This window comes from Lonchura striata, chromosome 9 (genome assembly GCF_050655825.1).
Source record: "Lonchura striata isolate lonStrDom1 chromosome 9, ASM5065582v1, whole genome shotgun sequence".
Taxonomy (NCBI): domain Eukaryota; kingdom Metazoa; phylum Chordata; class Aves; order Passeriformes; family Estrildidae; genus Lonchura; species Lonchura striata.
Window position 1 is genome coordinate 7932043 of NC_140711.1, and position 19731 is coordinate 7951773.

At 40.7% G+C, this 19731-nt stretch overlaps 1 protein-coding gene across 14 annotated transcripts in view; it reads left to right on the top strand.

The window, feature by feature from the left end:
* Positions 1-409: 409 nt before the first annotated feature.
* The window catches only part of GIGYF2 (GRB10 interacting GYF protein 2), a 78783-nt gene continuing 59461 nt past the window's right edge, over positions 410-19731 (top strand). For 8 of the 14 annotated variants that reach the window (XM_085587036.1, XM_077785622.2, XM_085587037.1 and 5 more), the window contains exons 1-3: positions 4065-4199; positions 16068-16147; positions 18714-18843. In XM_085587036.1, the coding sequence (XP_085443162.1) occupies positions 16107-16147; positions 18714-18843 (171 nt within the window). In that variant the 5' untranslated portion in view covers positions 4065-4199; positions 16068-16106. The other 6 variants (XM_077785621.2, XM_077785627.2, XM_085587034.1 and 3 more) reach the window with 5 other exon arrangements.

Below are 19731 nucleotides of genomic sequence, written 5' to 3' on the forward strand. Positions count from 1 at the left end.
CATGGATACCTAAAAATATGTCTCCAAGCATTTTGTTTGTACTATTGCTGATCTACTAAGCTTTGCTGGCATTGCCACACTGAGAAGGGGGTTCAGGAAGAGGTTTAACCATGCCTCATTTCAGGTCCAGTGATGAAACAGAAGTATTTATATTCATCTATATTTTATATAGATGAATATAAATATATATATTCATATTCATCAATATAAATATTTTATCCCATGTATCTCTGCTCTATGCCAATACATTCACTGTGTCTATGAATCCTCAGGTCTCAGAGGTCAGGTAATATCTGGGTGAAGGTTCCTTAGTCTCTATTTCCCCAGAAAAATTGTGACACTGCAGCTCTTGATTTTTATTTTGGGGTGGGTTTTTTTTGTTTGGTTTTTTTTTTTTTTTCTTTACAGCATAGCAAGCACTGCTGAGTTGTGCTGCTTTGCACATGCAGCTGGGTAAGGAGTCCAGACCTGCAGGAGAGGAGTGTGAAAAAAGGCTTTTCAGTGGTTTTATTTTAATAGAATTAAGTCAACTCTAGCTGACAAGTTTCAGTAAGGAAATTAGCATTGTCTATGGTTTTGTTCAATTCAAACTGGTGCTGCTAGTTGGGACCTGCATTCAGTGCAATGAACAATAAGTGCTTTTGGACGTGCATTTATTTGGAAGTTGCAGAAATGTGCGTTTTGACATCAGCTTTGCAAAAATGGACATTAGGAAATGAATCACTTTCTAAATTGTTCTGTTTTACTGGCAATTATTTGATTTGATAACAGTGTCATTAGATTGTGTAGAAGTACTAAAGAGAAGTTGTCTAGCTGTATCTCCCACCTAAAACCATGTGAAAACACTTAGTTGTATTTACCTGTAATTTATCTACTACATCCTTGATGCTCTGTTCTTTTATGCCTGAGTCACCACAGGTGGCTCTCAAAGGTCCTGGCAATCCCAGCTCTTTAGTGGTGCCTGCTGGTATATTAATGCCTCTCTGGTATTTCTGACATGCCACAAGTGACTCTTAAGTTGGTGGCGGCAAGTAGAGAAGCTTGATGAAAAACTTGTTGCACTTGGTGGTCTTTCTCAGAAGGGATAAATACTTGCCTCAAGTCATTCATCTAGAATGGGAACTTCAGGTAGTCCTTGATCTCTGATGGGATTTTGTTTAACAAAACATTAGTTTGCCCAGAGTAGGCAAAATGCAAGACAGGAGTCACTAGCACTTCAGCCAGCACCAAAGGTGGGTTCAGCCTGTCTGGATGCTCAGATTGCAGTGGATTTCTCAAGGATGCTCCTGTCACAGTCATTGCCATTGGCTGCAGGGGACAGCCTATGGCAGCAGGAAGTCTCACCTGAAGAGCTTAGTGTGGTCACAGTGCAGAGAAAGAGAAATGGTGTGATCAAGTTCTTCCTGGCACAGGGTTTGGGGTTTATGTGTGAGGATTAAGGTGACAAAATAACACTTTAACCTTATGCGAGTGTCCAAATAAACCCAAGACATTCAGAAGTAATTGGGTGTTGCAGAAGTAGCAGCTTGTTTGTGGTACTCTGTCTTTCAGTACAAGCCACCTGAGGTGACAAATGCATTGAAGTGACTGACTTTAAAAACTGCAGTTGGATGTTTGCCTGCTTTGCTGCTGTTTTCATTATTTTTAGGGATGTGACAAATGAGGACATGGAAAACAGAGGCTGCTGAGAACATATTGACTCTTCCCAGACAAAATCCCTGGTTATTTCAACAAGGAGGGGAACCACTTTTCCAAGTAACAAAATGCAGGAGTGGCAAGGGGAAACATGACTCTGACACATTCTTCTGGGCTGCTTTGTGATCATTATTTATCATTTCAAAGCTGTGTTCTGTGTTCATAGCTCGACTAGTGTACTGAGGGAGGTGGGCTCTCGCCTCCAAGCCAGAATGGGTGAAAACAAGGGGTTAGTAAGGAAAGCTTGTAGTTTGTTGGGGAGGCAGCTTCCCTGTTCTTGGGTTTTTAATAGTGTGAATGAATTGGCACAGTAATCCAGGGCTCTGAAGTACATTATGCCCTTGGTACCCAGACTGGCTGCTGGGGTGATTTCACACCTACACAATATCAGCTGACATTCTGTCATTGAGCCAGTCAGGAATTTTACCACACGGGTACAGTCTTGAATTTTCATGAGATTCTCTCTGTTTTGCTTGAATGAGTTGTGGAAGATTTAAGATGCATCTGCTATTACCAAAAGATTGTCATCTGAGTTTCCTTAGAGGTATTTTACAGAAATGCCAAGTTCTGCAGATTAGGAATGTTTCAGATGCTTCTTGAATTTGAATTTTTTTGTCTCAGTAATATAATGTTTGTGCTAACTGGGATTAAAAAAATTTCCACAAGTGCTAAACATCTTCCATCTCAGATAAAAGTTGTCTTAGAGCATGTGAAAATATTTTTGAGTGCTCAAACTCACATTTGGTAAGTAGAATAACAAGGCACAGCTGCTTCTGCAATGAAATTGGAAGTTCTCACTGACAGCTTGAAATGCAGCACTGTCTCTCTCTATCATTATTAGTATTGGCTCAAACTGTGTGACAACAACCAGGGGGATTGAATGCAGCTTATCAGAGGCCAGCCCTTTTCTAGGGAGCTTTGCTTTTCCATACCAGCCTCCTAATGGAGAAATTCCATTCTAGATTTTTTGGGTGAGGTAGTCCTATGTAGCTCTCAGCTAAAAATAAGCCCCAAGAATTACAGGCTTTCAACCCATTAGCTCATAAGAATCAGTAGTATTCACTGTTGCATCATTTTTGGCTATCATTCAGTACACAATGACAAGTATTTATTCACCTAGAAGAGGATGGAGAAAGCTACATGGGTTGTGGCTGACATCATGATTAGAGTGAAACTGTTTCAGCTGAAAACGGTTATACCTTCAGCAATGCGTAACAGCCAAGAATAGTTTTTTACGCTGAAGGAACCACATGGGGCTATTCTGCCTCATGTACTAATATGGGTTTGGGGACTAAAAATAAACTGGTATTTTTAGCTGAAGAAAGTTTGCCTTGAGCTGCTGATTTTTCCATCAGAAGAGTCAAAATATGTATCATCTAATGCGCTTTCTCTTTTCAGCAGCAACAGCAGCTGCTGCCACTGCCTCCCAGGGTGACTCCCACGGCAAAGTGTCCTCAGGGCTCCTCCAGTGCCCGGGCAAGAGCAGGTCTAGCCCTCGGTGCCTGGGCACTGTGTGCTCACACATGGTGGCTTCTCACAGAGATTGTTGTGGCCACCGATAAAACGGAATTGCCTCATGGAACCACACAGAAGAAACAGATAAGGCTGGGAGCCACACTGCGCTGCTGAGGCCGCCTGTGTGTATGTGTGAGAAGGTGGCAGAATCACGGAATCATCCAGGTTGAAAAAGACCTCTGAGATAATCGAGTTGAACCTGAGACTGCTCCCCACCTTATCACCCAGACCAGGGTGCCAAGTCCAGGTATTCATTGAGCACCTCCTGAAACAGGGACTCCACCACCTCTGTTAACAGCCCCTTCCAATGTCTAATCACCCCTTCTGTGAATAATTTCTGTCTAGTGTCTAACCTAAACCTCACCTGCTGCAGCATGAGACCACGTTCTCCTGTCCTGTCCCCGTTCCCTGGGAGCAGAGCCCAGCCCCCGGCTGCACCCTCCTCCCACAGAGAGTTGTGGAGGGCAGGAAAGGCCCCCCTGAGCCTCCTTGTCTTCAGGCTGAGTCCCGCCCCCAGCTCCTTCAGCTGCTCCTCGTCAGACTGGTGACCCTTCCTCAGCTTCGTTCCCTTCTCTGGACGTGCTCCAGCCCTTAATATCCTTCCGGAATTGAGAGGCCCAAATCTGGAGAGCGGACTCAAGGTGCGGCCTTACCAGTGCCGGGTGCAAGGGGAACTGAGGCAGCGGTTCGATTACCGGGGCTGCGGGCAGGGCGGGAGGCGCGGGGACCCCCGGCCCTGGCATCTCCCTCAGGGCTGGGGGGGCCGCGGCGGGCCCGCGCGGCCGGCAGGGGGCGCTGCAGACCCGCCCCTCTCCGGGATGACGTCACACGGGGGCGGGAAGCGCCTCTGCTTCATCCGGGTCCCGCGGCGGGGCCGGGGGGCGTGGCCTCGCCCTCACGTGACGCTGCGTGGCGGCGCACCCGCCATCTTGTGTTGTTGGGTTGAGGAGCCGCCGCGGCTGTGAGGGACTCTCCGCCCGGGAGCGCAGGTAACGCCGTCCCGCCGCCGCCCGGCCCCGCCGCTGCCCCGGCCGTCCCCACCACGCCCCCGCCGTCGCGCGCCCCGTCTGACCACCGGCCCTGCCGGCGGCTCCCGTCCGCCTCGGCTGCCGCAGCACCGAGGCGCCCCGCGGCCTAACCGGGAGGCGAGGCCGCCTAGGGGGGTGGGGGGGTGCGCCTGGAGGGCCCCCCCGCGCTCCCCATGGGCCTCTGCAGGGGTCGTTGGAGCTGGGGCGAGCAGGCCTTGAGCTCTCCGTGCAGGTCCTTGGTACTTGTCAGGCGGCGGCGGGGCCGCTCCTCACCGCCCTCCGGGGCCGTCTCCCCTCGCACTGACCCTTGTGAACTCGCTCGTCCCCTCCCAGCCCAGCGGGAGCGCCGCGGTGAGCCCCGCTTCGAGCACGCCCGGCCCTGTCGGGTTACACTGGCCGAGGAAGGAGGGAGCTCCGAGCCTTCCCCCGCGCAGGCAGCAGGGTGCTGGGAGCAGCGGTGACCGGCAGTGTTTGACTGGAGAAGCCTTGGCAGGCTGAAGAGAGCATCGATCAGAATTGTGTACGTTTGGTATTGATCCAAGACAAGTAGTTTCAGTGTCAACAGAGCACTTATGGCTCTTGCAGTTCTCTATGATTGCACTTTGAATTGACACAAGGTGTAGGCACAAAAGAGGTATTGCCCACTAGTGCTTCTGCAATAAAAATCCACATTTCCCCTAGTAACATTCAGTTCAACGTTTGTGGTGTGCTGCTTTTACTGTAATTCTTGAATATCTGTTTGCTTGGGTGGGTGGGGAAAGGACTTTTGGATTCTGATTATATTCCTCTAACTTCTTGCTGCACGTTTTATTTTTCTTGCTTCAGGAGCTGACTTGGGCAAGTTCCTGGAAAGTACGTGTGAATTTTTTTTCTTATGACTCTGCTGGTTGCTTTTGTTCTTAAGAAACTCTTCAATAAACAAAAATTAATTTGCTGTTATGTGAATGGAGCATTTGGTTGATACACAATGTGATAATTGGAAAACTTTGTAAACAAAATTGGTTGCAGTTGTCACCAACAAAAGCTTTGTTTTGGTGTTTTTAAGTTTTGTTATTGGGTGGTGACTGCAGTAGATAATAAGAGCTTTATTGCAATGAGGTATTGGTTTTCTTGCCATGCATTTGAATAGGTATCCTATGAGCAGCTAGCTGATGCTGGTGTGAAAATGTGTGACCTAATTAATCCTGGGGGTGCCAGCAGAAATATTGAGTGTCCATGGCCCCTTCTGCACCTGCTTTGCTCCCCAGGTTCATGTAGTTCAACAGGTCAGTTGATGTCAGTGGTTGTGTGTTGGTGTTAATTTCTGAATGAATGTGTGATTAAAAAAAAAAATAAAGTTTCTGTCTAATAGTCTGCTGGATTAAAGAGAAGGCAGAATTTTAGCCCTGGAAGTTGGATGTCACCTTTTATGTTGAGACTTTGATAAACTGTTTCAGTATCTGACAATATTGTGGGTAAATACTGGGGTTGAATGGTTTAAAGAGCTTCTCAGGTTCTCCCAGCCCCCGGATACAGGAATATGCCTGAGGACACCTGGTCACTGCATTTCTTTCGGGGCCTTTTTCTGAATGGTTTCTTGAGCCTGTGTTTTAAAGCAGGAGCATAGAACTAAAATTTAGTGTGTTTTTGGAGAAGCAATTATTTGTTTCACAGGGTGCTTAAAAAAAAATTTGATACCACAATGAAAACTTGGACTGTTTCTTTTTTAATAGGTGTTGACCTTGGCATTGTAAAATATCCTCAGGTACTCCTGTTAGCATTTCTGCTTCTGTTTCTAAAATATACATTAAACTAAAGCTATGAGCCCTGTGATTATGTAAGTGAAAAAAAAAGTTTGTAGACAGTTGAGGGCTTTGTAATTAATTTTTTCCTTCCTGTTTTACTATTCAGTTTAGGAAGAAAGCTGTGTAAAAAGGGAATGCAAAGTAGGTTTTGGGTTTTTTAAGGAATTGAACCTAAGCAGCACTCTGTATCTCTCTGCTAAGGCCAGTTGTCTGAATGAAGTTCTGCTACAAACTGGAGTTCTTCATACCTGGATGTAAAAAAAAAAAAACACCAGCAGTTTTTTAAGCTCTATATATACTTCATTAAAATAAAAACAACCCTAGATGTCAAGAGTCCCATGGAACAAGTTGTTGGGACAGCTGAGTGGCTGAAGGCTGTGCTGGTACATCCCTCTGCTGAAAGATCTTTCTCTTTAAACCTCAAAGAGAAAACACTGGTTCACAGTAGCTGGTGAAGATGAGCTGTGCACTAAGATCTGTGCTTTCCCCTTTCCCCCCCAGCTCTGTTTATTTATTTTGATTACTAAGAATGTGAAATTTGATTTTGCCTACTTTTGTCTGGTCTTGCAAGTTCAAGTAACTGTCATATATATGTTTCTTATTCTTTCATTGAGGTCTTCAAAATTCTTCCCTCGGACTCTTCGAAGTATGGTATTAAGTTCTCTCATAATCTGATTTAGCAAACAAAAAATCCATTTCCTAGCAGTTTTTTCTTAATTTTTATTTTTTTATTAGTTTTTTCCCCTTCAGTGCTTCTGCTCAAATATTAGTGGAGATAAACTATACATAATTCATGATTATAGATGAAGCCATGGGGCAAAGCAAGGGAGCTTTCTCCCTACAGAGCTTGCTAGAGAGCCATTGGATGCCTTGGTGAAGAGAAACCTTTTTCTTTGTTTACTGAGGAAGCATTTGCCTTGAAAGAGACTCTTGCTTTGTGTGGTTTTCTCATCAATTTATATTAATTCATAGAGTGACATTTGAAATGCAAGGTGTGTGAAATGCTGCAGGGGGATGGGGTTTGCTCTTTCAGGAACGAAGTCAGTTTCCAGCCCAGCTTAGCCTCTCCTTGTGTCTCTTGCTCTCAATTCTGGACCTTTTTTTTTTTTTTTTTTCCCATAAAGGATCTCGATTGTAAATCACCGGAAGTGAGAAAACGTAGTAAGTTTGCTCAAGGTGTGCCTAAGTTATGGATGGCACTAAGTATTAAGTGCTTTAAGTGACAGTCTGTATGGCATTGGCCCTCTTGTGGTTGGTGTAATAGGTGTGTGGATATATATAACTAGTTAATCATGGGGATGTTTAATGCCATTTTTTTAATGTTTAGCTCAGATGGCAGCTGGAGATTGTAGCAGGCTGAGGTCTTTGCATTGCTTTATTAGACAGAGCTGAGATTGCCACGGTGTTTTGATTACAAAACATGTCCACTTCTCTTTTTTTTCAAGAGGGAGGGCTTTCATTCCATTTCCTCTAAAGGTGATTAAGCATTCCTTGCATTTAGACACTGTAAAGATGGCTTGATGCCTGTGTGGAAAACTAGGCTGCCATTGAAATTTTTCTTTGCCTCCCTTCTTTTTTTTAACAGGAAGGATGCATAGAATTGTTTTGATGCATCTGAGATTTTTCCCAAGCATGAAATCAAAGTGTGTTTTTTCAGGAGTGAGCCTCTCCTGTAATCCTTAAAGCTTGTAATATGTAGAAGCTGGATATATGGACCTCAGGATTATAGAGAAAAGCAGAAGGAATCTCATGAGCTATGTAGAGGTTGTAGAGTGTGTAGGTCAATGAAAAATGTTGATGGCTATTTAGAGAATTGTTTTAAAATTCTGTGCTGTTGACTGCTTTTTTGGATCACTTAATAATTTTTGATCATCTCAGTTATTAAAGCAGTTCATTATCATAATTCTCTCTTTGGCCATATGTTTAAAAAATCTATAGAAATAAAGAACAATAACTTGATGGCTCTAGTAGGTCTGTTTGTATGTGTAGTTTGTCATTATAAACAGACAAAAAAGCTTACATATGGAGTTAGAAAAACTGGTTAGAAAGATATTTTTGTACTGTTAAATAGTTACTATTCCAGTGAAAGTAAGGACGATGCAGTGCAGTTTGTGAAGTGTTTTGTTACTTGAAATTTTGTCCTTCTTATTCAGTAGAGAAATACTTGTTCTGGTTACAATGAAACAGTTTCTTTTTATGTGCATTCCCTTCTTGACAATAAATGTAAATTGCTTTCTATTAGTAGTATTTTCTCATAAAGATACCGGCTTGTCCATGGGTAGATCAGTTTGGGTGAAAGCAGATGGGATCCATGTGTGGTGTGTCCATTCAGACTGGAAGAAACAAGGAAGAGGTACACTCTGGACAGTGTGGAGATGACTTTGGGTGGTTTTGTGATGATAGGTAGCTGAACAGGTGAATTCACTTGCCTTCAGCCTTCAAGTCAGAATGTCATGTGGCAAGGAGTTGGTTTGGTTTGCAAATAATGGATTTATAAACTGATTTTTTGAGCCACGTGTGTTAGAATCTGAGGATGATTTAGTTGGAAGAGCCTTTGGTGGTTTTCTGCTCCAGCCTCCTGCACAAAGCAGGGCTGACGTCAGTGTTAGACTGTGTGTGACAGAAAGTGAGTGAGGCTGATCATGGAATAGCATATGGCAAGGTTTTTATGTAAAAACATTTCATAACTTGACTTAATAAATCAGAGCCATTCAGCCACCATTAAAACCAGTGGAAGGTTTTATGGTAGGCTTAGTTAATGCTAAATCATCTGCATATGTGATTTTAAGTGTACTAAGGCCAGGATCAGGCTAACATCACAAGTCAGTTTACAAAGATACAAGTGAATTTTTTTAGCAAATCTTGGAAAAATGGATAAGCTATTAAAAAGTATTGTAGTTCATATGTAGTATGCAGTCTGGTAGACATGCTGATTCTCTCTGTTAGAATATTTTATTAAACACTCACTGTTGAACGTTTGTTTCCTGAAGTATAGCATGTCTCAGAACTGCATGAGCAGGAAACCTAAAAGAACAGGGTGGGAGGGGAGGGAAAGAATTTCCAAAGCCCAAAGAAGCTGGTTATTTAAATGACAATTTAAAGCCGAACCCCTGAACCCTCTCAGCAACTCAGATCTCTTAATTCAGTGAGTGTTGTCAGTGAATGTAGTCTGAAGCTGTGTTCTTCCACTTTAAAAATATGTATGGGCTATATAATGTGTGTGGTGAGTGGGAGAGAGGTGGTGTAGGGGGGTTTTGGTTGCTTTCACAGTCTGGCTTCTGGCCCTGCTGGGGAGCAGGTAGACAGACTTGCCATCTTGATCTGTAATGCCTTGTGGAAGGGCACAGATGAAATGGTTATCTACCAGCAAGTTTCCATGCACAAGGTAGAGAGATGTAGAAGTGATTTTTTTTTTTTTTTTTAAGCTGAAAAGTGAGTTCTGGCAGGATTTTGGGGTAGGATTTGGAATGAGAAGCATTCTTGTTCCAGCCAGTGGCAAGGCCAAGGGTGTGGTTCCCTGACTCTGCTTGGAGCTTAATCGCTGGTGTCTGCCTTTGGCTGGGAGTCTGGTAAGGTGGAGGTCACACTGTGTTCTGCTGGGGAAGTGGGAAAATCGTTCACATTTGGCTGTGTGCAGGTGAAGCAAGAAGTGGAAAGCTCTCCAGACTACACCTAACCACCAAGTTCACCATAGTAGGTAGGAAAGGAGGAGAACATCTGGAGGTGTGTTATTTAATGTTCTAAATTTTTCTTGGATTTGGTTATTAGGTGTATAGGTCTCGTTAGTCTCCTGTGTCAGTTCTGTCCTTGAGGGGCTACTTGTATTTGTCCTTCTTGACTAGAGTGCAACGTGTTGTAAGCTGAGGTGCTCCATAAAGCTTTAGGTGCAACTGTGCAGTGAGCAGGGGAGTGCCAGTTTGAAAGTGCCATTTGAGGTAGTCATGGACAATTTTTGATCAGAAACTGCCAAGAGATTGAAATACTTTGGCAAGGTTTTGAGACAGGGACGTTATAAGACTTCAAGATATCTAGAAATGTAAGTGTAATATTAGAGGCACAGTTTCTGGAGAAGTGGATGGTTTGGACATTGCTCCCTTAGGAAAGTGTTTCTGGTGTGTGGGTAGATAGGCCTTGGAAAATTCACGCCTTTATCAGGAATCAAGTTTGGTAAGCCAGAAGGGACTCCTGTGACTTGCCTGGCATCTTGTATAATGTGACTAATAGATTTTTTTTCTACAATTAATTTTATGATTAAATAGAACATACTTATTAGAAAATATTTTCACATTGATCTAAAACCAGCTAACTTTGTTGATTTATCTCCTAATGTCTTGCTTCGGTCCTTTCACTGAATAAACTTGGATCTTCTGATGTTTTTACCTGAGTGATAATTTAAAGACTAATATACTTAATTTTTTCTTGAAACTCAATAAATAGAGCTTTAGTATGTTGTTGTTTTTTCTTCTAACTGTAGGGCATGTCTGTTAGATTCTATCAATTTTTGAACACCTGATTTATCAGCTCTTTTGCCTCTTAAAGGAGAAAGGACACAGTATCCCTTCAGTGGTAAAATTTGATGTATATTTACTCTGCATTTTTGTTTTCCTGCGTTAAGTGTTTTTTTGTTAGCTCTTCTAGTCAATGTTGTATCATATATTCCTTTTCAGTTAATTAATGTTATACATCTCAGCATGGTTTCAGGACTGTGTTTTTCCAGAATAGTCTTGCATTGCTTATATATCACCTGTGTTTTCTGCTTGTGAGTCTCTTGACTTTGCTTTATTCAGTGCAACCTGCTATACCGGACTGAGTCGGTGAATAATTCATGGTGGTACTATTGATGATATGTCATTTCCATTATTTACCATATCCATGTTTGTCATCCTTAGGTTTTAGAAGTTTGGTGGCCAGTGTTACAGACTCTGTAGAAGATAACTTTTTACCTCTTACTTGGTTTTGAGAATTTTGTTCTGAGATGGGTTTTAGATTCTTTAGAAGAGAACTTAGGTTGTGATGATTTGACACTTCTTGTGTGGTTCTGAATGATTTTGTCCTTTTTAACATTCTACTGAACTGAAATGTCCTGCAGAAGTTAAAATTTAGCTACTTACTCAAGCAATGACATTTCTGTTCTTACAAAAGTATTTTGATTGCATGTCTTCCATAAATCTATGTTGCCTGATCTTAATTATGTCAGTGTCCTTTAATCAGTGTTGTCTGTTTTAGCCAGTGATTAATATCAAACAGGTTGTGTAGCCACCTCAGTCATCCTGTTTACCATTATACTTCAAAGGTGGCTTGCATACAGTTGTGGATCATCCTTAATATTCAAGAATTGGAGAAAATCAGCATTAATTAGTCAGTCAACCTGTTAATTTTTTTAAAGCACAGTTACTGACACTGACTTTAGCTAGCTCTAGTAGCTGCCTATGGAATGTTTTCTTGCTTGTGGAAGGTGAAGTTTTCTCATCTTGATGTAATATTGCTGTTGAATGGTGGAACACTGATGTTAAATTCCTTCTCCACATTTATTTAAGGACAGCCCATTTCCTTGCACTTAAGTCTGCTCATATTGGATTTCTGTTGTGGTCTTTGGTTCTCACAGTTTCATCTAGTGTCTAGGTTTAAAAGACTCTTTCAGACCTACAGCAGCAATGGAACTACCTTGAAAGGAATGGATACTTTTCTTCCTAAACATCTCTGATCAAAGAGTAGACTGCTTAAAAATAAAATAGCTGTGTATAGGAAGGATCAGTGGTATATTTTTTTTTAAAGGTTTAGGTTTTCAGAGTTAATTAAAAACCTAAGCACGCAGTGGCCCCAAAGCTATAAATTGCAATGATAATCCAAGTATTTATTATTTTTTTTTTTCTGCAGAAGAGAGTAGATGGTCAGACCTGAATGCAGCCATTGCCTAGGCTTACCTTGGAATGCTAAGAACCTCTGTCTTGGTAGTCTCTACCCAGAACAGCAGAACATCTTGGTGAGACAGATAGTCATATGCTATTAGCTGAGAGAATTCTGTAATGGAAATGTAGGAATTCAACATCCCCTGAAAATCTTAATGCAGGTGCCCATCAGTAACAAATGAACTTTATTGGCAATTATGTGATGTTGATCAAAGTCTGGAAAATGTGGTAATTTTGGTATTTCAAATCTCTGAAAACAGTTTTTATCTAGGTATTTATTAGCTAGCTGTATTTTTAAAATAAGATACCTGAGCTTAGGGGCAAAATATCCCATAGTAATTGTAGACCTTCATCTGAAACATCTTATGCATTTTAACACATAAATCTAGCTAGTAGAATCAAGTTCTGGCTTGTGTCTGTAGCAGATGTTTGAGAGAGCTTTAATACATTTGTAAGGTACTAAATAGTGAGCTTGAAAAATAATTTAAGAAACAGTAAGCTTCATAAAATAACCATTGGTCCTGAAGTGACCCAGTGAAATGAGTGTTGCTGATGGCAGCTTGTGCATGTATAATATTACCTGTTAGTTGTGAGTGAAAGCTACTTAAAGGCTTCATGTTATTAGATTACAGTTTGTGTCTGTTCAGAGAGTGGACTTCTGACTTTCAAGGTATTAAACAGCTGACAAAATAGGGTTTTTTTTTCCCCCCTTGCCAGCCTGCAGATTGTTGGTGGGGTTGATGTGATTTCTTCTCTTTTCACTCCTGCATGTTGATGGCAGGTTGTGGCTGTCACCTCAGGACAATGGGGTCCCAATTCCGGTTTACAAGCCAATTCCATTTTTCCCTAAAAATATGCAGGAAAATCCCAACTGTTTGCAGGGTTGCACTGACACCTTTATCAGGTATTGACCTTATTTGAAGAAAACTTTGGAAAAATGTTCCAGTTTGGAGGAGTGGTGGGAAGCTGCCTTGGCCAAGCAGTGGTGTTAACGTGCCACTATCAAAATATTGCCTCAGTTTCTCGCTTCAGCTTGAGGCTGTGTGCTGTCTGCCCATATAAAATCTGTACTGTGGAGATTCTTTAATCAATAGCCTCTGATTTGTAGAAGACCTCAACTCACAAAACTAGCTGTTCAGAAAGGGGTTTTTCCCTCATCAAATTATATCAAGGAAGAAATATTAGGTATATGTTATTTTTATAATTTACCATTCTTGATTAATAAGGAAGCAGCATTTTAATAAATACCAAAAGCAACATTTCTGGTAATTAATATTGAATTTTAAGACCCAGGAAAGTGGTCTAGATAATAGAGATGTGATAAGCTAACCATTTTGGCTGAGCAAAAGGTGTGAAGTTTGTGACCTGATCATTCATTCCCGTCTCTGAATTCCTCATCCTTTTTCTTGCTCCACCCTGACTTTTGCCTCCTCCGATGCGAGTGCTGCCTTGTCCACTCCAACTTGCCTTTCCAGTTAGTGCAGCTTCTCCTGCACACGAGCCAGGTGTGGTGTGCAGTCACTGTCAGAGGTTCCTCTCAGGTTGGCTTCCATGCTCTCCCCTTTTGGCTGCCACTTTGAAAGCCAGTGGGAGCAGCACAGGGTTTCCACTCCCTTTGTTTCATCTGCTCTGATGTGGCTTTAGTGTTTTCCTGTCGTGCAATTGCTGTCTTAGCTTTCCTGAGCCTTTTCCCTGTTATCTGCCCTTCTCCTCCCAAATCATTGCCCATTTCCAGGGTCTCGTCAACATCTTTCTCTCACTTTTGCCTGTAATTTCTTTTTTGTGTGTGTTTTATTTCTGGGTTGTCTATTCAGTTTACCTGTCACACCTATTCAGATCACCCACACGTCTGTTTTCTGTTTTGGAAGATATGTATTAATACAATTTCATTCACTTACAGTTGTCTTGTTTTCAGTTCAAAATTCATACAGTCAGAACTTCTAGAGATGGAGTAACTTACCTGAGTGCAGTACAGAAGAGGAAGACTTCACAAAACAAAGTGCAGTGGCCAAAATGAGGGATAGGGAAAGCCATTCAGCAGCTCACTGGGATGAGACTAGCATTTGTGCAGGTGCTAAACTGCTGAGAAGTCTAGTAGAGAAACATGACACAGCATCCTCAATTTTTTGGGAAGATAATGCAGAGGCTGAAGAGTGGGTCCAGAACCGGTGAACAGCTTGATTCTAACTGGGTTTTGGTGCTTTGTCCTTGTATCTGATACTTTACAGCTGTGTTTTCATTGTTTAACTCTGAGTGCCAGCCTTTTTAGTACTACTGCTACTAGCTTAGCTTTGATGTTAGGAGTTAAAGATCCCAGGTTCCCTGGTGATGCTCATGGATTGATCTGAAAACTCTCCATCCTGCACCACCCCCAGCAGAAGGATTACAGGCATTGCAGGAAGTAGAGGGACAGCCATCCAATTAAGACTGGTAGGAATTGTATTAGAGGCTTGTTTCTGCCCAGGTGTGCATCATGGTTTACTTGAATTGCCCTACAGTATTTTCTCTTGTGGCTGCTGCATGTTGTCTTTGGGTACCTCACCTTATATTTTGATTTGCAGGATGGTGAATGGATATAGCTTGAATGTTCTAATGATCTGTAAGCTGCTTCAAAAATGCAACTCAGATCAGACCAAAATATCTCAGACTAGGCCTGTGAGAATATCTGGGTATTTTTGTATTAGCCTTTGGTACAGATAGTAGGGACAATTCCATTTAATTATCTAGAATTATTGTAAAAATAAAAGCAATGAGATTTGTATATAAATTACTTTGTATATGGGACAAAGACGATAACGCATGTTGTTAAAATACCTAAGCCAAACATTAGTTGGTGGGTTTATACTGCAGGGAGTTTTATAAGCATTTGTAAAATTATGCCCAAAGTATTAGGGTAAAATCTGTTCAAGCAATTTTAGCATATTTAGTTTTAGCATGTTTTGCCATTTTCTGGCTTTGAGTGTCTTGATTTATTTTCTTTAATATTATTCAGTGGAATAGATATAAGAAAAAAACTTCCTTTGTTTAGTTTTGCCTTGTTTTTTTACTGTAACTAATGCCCTTTCCACCTCTATCTCCCTGGATTTTTTTTATTTTTCATCGCCTTTTCATGAAAAGTATAGACAAACTCTTGAGGTTTCTTATTTAGTCTGTGGATCTGCTAAGGGATGTGGTTTTGATACAGCAAAGTTCCCTCTCTGACATTATGGGTTCTTGAAGTCTAATCAACCAGTATCTGAAAATGATGCTTCAAATTCTTCTTTTTCTTGGGCTTTACCTACAGTGTGCTTGGTTTTTAAAAAAACAAACTATCTACCTCTGCAGATTTAGATTTGGCTTCTGCTGGAAGGAAAGAGGAGCTTCATTTATTGTGAAAAGACACTTCTCCAGAACTGTCTGGGCTGGACTGGGTTCTGTTAGGGAAAAGTTCATAGTCTTACCATAGCCTTGTTCTTTCCCTCCTGTACGGCTTCATCTGCTCTTATCCATATTCTCTGGATATGTAGGAACTTGACTTGAGCTTTGCTAGTGTCTGCAGGACCTACCTTGGCGAATAGGAATGAGATCAGCTGAAGTCTGAAGTTATGCATTTCTTTTGCTTAATGAAACCAAGAATGAAAAAAAATACTGTCCCTTTCTGCAGAATTTTGTAGTATTTGGTAGTTTTGGATGTACTCGGTCTTTAGAAGGCTTATTTTTCAAGAATGAGCAGTGGAAAATTCTTGAATACTCTGCCACTCAGCTGGCAGATCTGTCTTGCTGTAATTCTACTGGGGTTTTTATCCTCTTGTAATTGTCAGGAAGCAGCAATTCTGTTAATTAAGCATTACTGTTCTTAGAGAAGAGGATTATGCATCAAGTTCTCCATGTTTGTACAAATTGTTTCCTCAGACACCCTAATCCAGTGTCCTGTTTGAGCTGTTAAAAGAGGGATTTAAGGAAGAAATCTTGATGCAGTTGCTCCTATATTACTAAATCAGTCTGTTGGAAAGTTGAAATGGATTCCTTAAAAAAATAATCTTTTTTAACGTAGTCAATTTTTTCACTTTGACCAGGTGTGCTTTTGTATTTTGAGTTAATCTATGAATGGCTGTATCAATCCTGCTGTTTTAATAATAAATATGTTTATTTTTCAGGTTCATACTTTTTAAAAAAGAGGAATAGAACAGGAAAAAATGGCAGCAGAAACTCAGACACTTAACTTTGGGCCTGAATGGTAAGTTTTGTCTGTTTTGTCAGACTGCAGAACTTGTATAAAAGGGTTTTTTTCTTTCCTTTGGAGAAGAATTGCTTATGGGACTGAATGGGATATAACATCTTTGTTTCATCCTGTTTCACCTCAGTCCCTGGCCAGTGATCTAAAGCAATATTATAAAATTAGTCTTCATTTTGTGATTTGGCATTGTGTATGAATTGAGTTGGGTTTTTTGTTATGTTAATGCATAATATTTACCTTACTGCCAAGCATTTGAAGGAGGAATAATGTTTATTATCTCAGAGCTATACACAGAATAATTGGAGATGTGCTTGTTCAGTCTTTCTGTGATGCATGTTAATAAGGAAGGTCTTAAATTCTCCTCACTATACTTAAATCTACAGTTAAGCAAGCTTTTTCTTTTCCCAGTTTTAAAAAACCTAATTGCTGTATGGAATATAGTGAAAGTGTGAGTTTTGTGTCAGTGTCCTGCACATTTCTATTGAAAAGCATCAGGAAAAGAGAGCTGTTGTGTTCAAGGGAATCCATGCTGTCATGTAATTTTGTCAGCTGTTAGTTTTACAGCTTATTTGACATGCATTGTCCTTGCTTTTGCTAAAGAGCAATTGCACAGGTGTGATAATTCAGTATTTGTTCCAATTTCTTGTTAAAGTGTTGGTGACTTCAGTTACAAAGAAGAATTGTGAATGGTGTGGTTTCTGAAGGGTGATTGATGTCCAAGTGTGTGAATGGGAATGTAGAGTGGTTATAGGAAATACAGTTGCTGCATAGCATGTGATAGAACTGTTACTTGAATACATTCACTTTTGCTGACACATTTCTATACACAATATACAGAAATTGGAGAGGATTCAGTGAAGAAGTAAGAAATGATTTGCAGCCTGCGAAACAATGAGAGCTCAGTCTATTTTGTTAGTATGAAAGAAGGTTAAAGAATGAATTTATCAATATCTATAAATATACCCACCAGGCAGATATCTTGTGCTGGAGTGCTCTTCAGTGTAAGAGACAGACATGATTAGATTCTTGATGGATGGAAGCCAAAGTTATATTAAAAAAAGAGAGGGGGAAGACAATTTTAAAAAAAGCACATATTTCAACAGTAACTTGATTGCTGTGTCACAGTGAGGGGACTGTCATAGTGACTCTCCAGTTAGTTTAAAAACCAGATTAGATTCTGTATGGAAGCATATATTATACTTCAGTGAATTGGTGTATTTTTTCAGGAATAATGGAAGCTAAGATTTGTAATTTTTCTTTTGGGTTGTGGTATAGTCATGGCTGTTATGTAAGCTGCTGTATCACTGATCAGTGAAACTCTGGGCCACGTTTGATCTGATTGGTGTTGAACATTGCAGTGAGCCATCAAATCCTTTAAGTAATTCTTCTGTAGGCACAATTTGTTTGGAAGTGTGTGTAGAGGAACTGCCACGGGGTGGCACCAAACTAAAAAATAAGATCAGCTTTTGACTTGCAAATGATTTTCTTCTTTTCTGTTTAAAGACAATAAAACAAATCAAAGCATGCTTCAATAATTAGGTGAAAGGTAGTCTCTGAATCACTGTTTTAATTTAGAGCTACTTCCCTCCAAGGATTTTTTTGATGGCTGAGAAGAGCTTTTACTGTTCTACTTGTCTAAGTTGCCCATCAAAGGGAATGTAGGAAAATCGGCAGGGTTTTGTTTCTTGACACACATATCCTTTTGTAAAACATACCTCAAACTTAAAAATACCAAGTATTCGGGTAGCTGAGGAAGTAGCTGTGTAGAATGAGACTAATTCACCTGCAGAATGGGAGTAATGTACAACAGTAAGATGCTACCTGCAAGAAGTCAAGTAACTTACCTGTTTGGGATAAGAACAAATAGCATATTTATCTGTTACCATAAATTAGATTTATTAGATTGCTGCTTCCACTGTCTCTGAAGTAGAGTGTCACTATATTTTGTACATATCTTTTTATAAATTTTATTTTTATTTTATTGATACCCTAAGTTAGATGTTATATGCACTCTAAAAAAATAAGAGCCATTAATTTTAACTTGTGTAAAAGGAATTTGTGGTAAGGAAGGATTCCAGAGACGCAAGAAGAAACTTCGTTACAAAATTTACTGTGCTGTTCTGTTAAATTTCATGAAACATCTGAATAAACTCTTTCCTTAGCTTAATATTTGCTGCACTCTCTAGCATGATAAGAATTTTTCTTGGCAAAAGATGTCCCACTGATTTGTGTGCAGCCTGTGTGAATAGCTTAGCCAAGGCTTATGGGGGGGGGTATAGCTTGCTCTATAGTCAACATAAGAGTTTTCCTGGGGCCAGTTGAATTCCTTGATGTGATTGTGGGAATGTTTTTCTTGCTCTCCTTGTTGTGGGTGAAACAAGGAAGGGGGTTCTTCCATTCTTGCTATTGAAGTACTGAGAGTTAAACTGAAGTTAAACTGTTAATGTCTTTACTTTCAGTATTGTATTTATTTTGTTTTTGTCAAGTCTGTAAATGTGCAGATGAATGGTAGCACAGGTGAAGATACTCTCAATTCAGTTTTGATTGATTTTCTGCTTTCTTTCAGGCTGCGAGCTTTGTCTAGTGGCGGGAGTGTGACATCCCCTCCTCTGTCTCCGGCTTTGCCGAAGTACAAACTAGCAGACTATCGCTATGGGAGAGAAGAAATGTTGGCACTTTTTCTAAAGGATAATAAGGTGAGCAGGAAGAGGAAGCTGGCCTTGTATCCCTAATGACAATCTTGTGATTAGGAATAGTTGTTTCTGTTTTGTGGTTATGGACAAGCATATCGCATATTCATTGCAATCCCGGACTGAAGAGGGCTGATTGTGGGGGTTTTCATGTGTGCACTTGTTTGATTGCACTTTTATCAGATTCAGTATGGTTTTGGGGGTTTTTGCTTGTTTGTATTTTTGTTTGTGGGGTTTTTTTTTTTTGTTTGTTTTTTTAGTTTTCCACTTTAAGGGTAACTTCCTGTACCCCAGAGAGCAAAAAAACCTGATTGCCATATTCAGTCTCACTGCCACAGATGACTGAGAGTTAAAGTTGCCCTACAGCTGTGCAGATTTGCTTGCCTCAGTAAGATTTTATTTAATGTAGTGCATAATAGTTATTTGATTCAGCTACAAAGTCAGGCAGTAAATCATAGCAGATAAGATGGGATAGAGACCTCCTGCTTTTTTCATATTAAGTCAGTTCACTTTAGCAAGTAACTATCCCAATGAGAGCAGTCCTCAGGTAGCTCCCTTCTCTGGCAATCAGGACACAGAAACAATGACATGTAATGCGTAGGAGCAGTATAGAAAATCAATAACTTCCTTATGGTTTCACTTCAAGCAAAGGTTCTCAGTGATGTAAAAGATGATAGAAAATTTCAGAGATCTTTCAGGCAACTGATTAATACATCTTGCAGTTGTAAACATCGGGTTTTTGTTTAGAGAATGGCAGTGGTTGGTTTATTGTTGCAACAGACTTGGAGATCTGAATGCCTCTGAGAACTTACCCTTGGGGGAAGGAAGGACTACAAGAAATGATGTCAAGATTATGCTTTGAGGTTGGAATGGAGATGTGCACACATAGCTTCA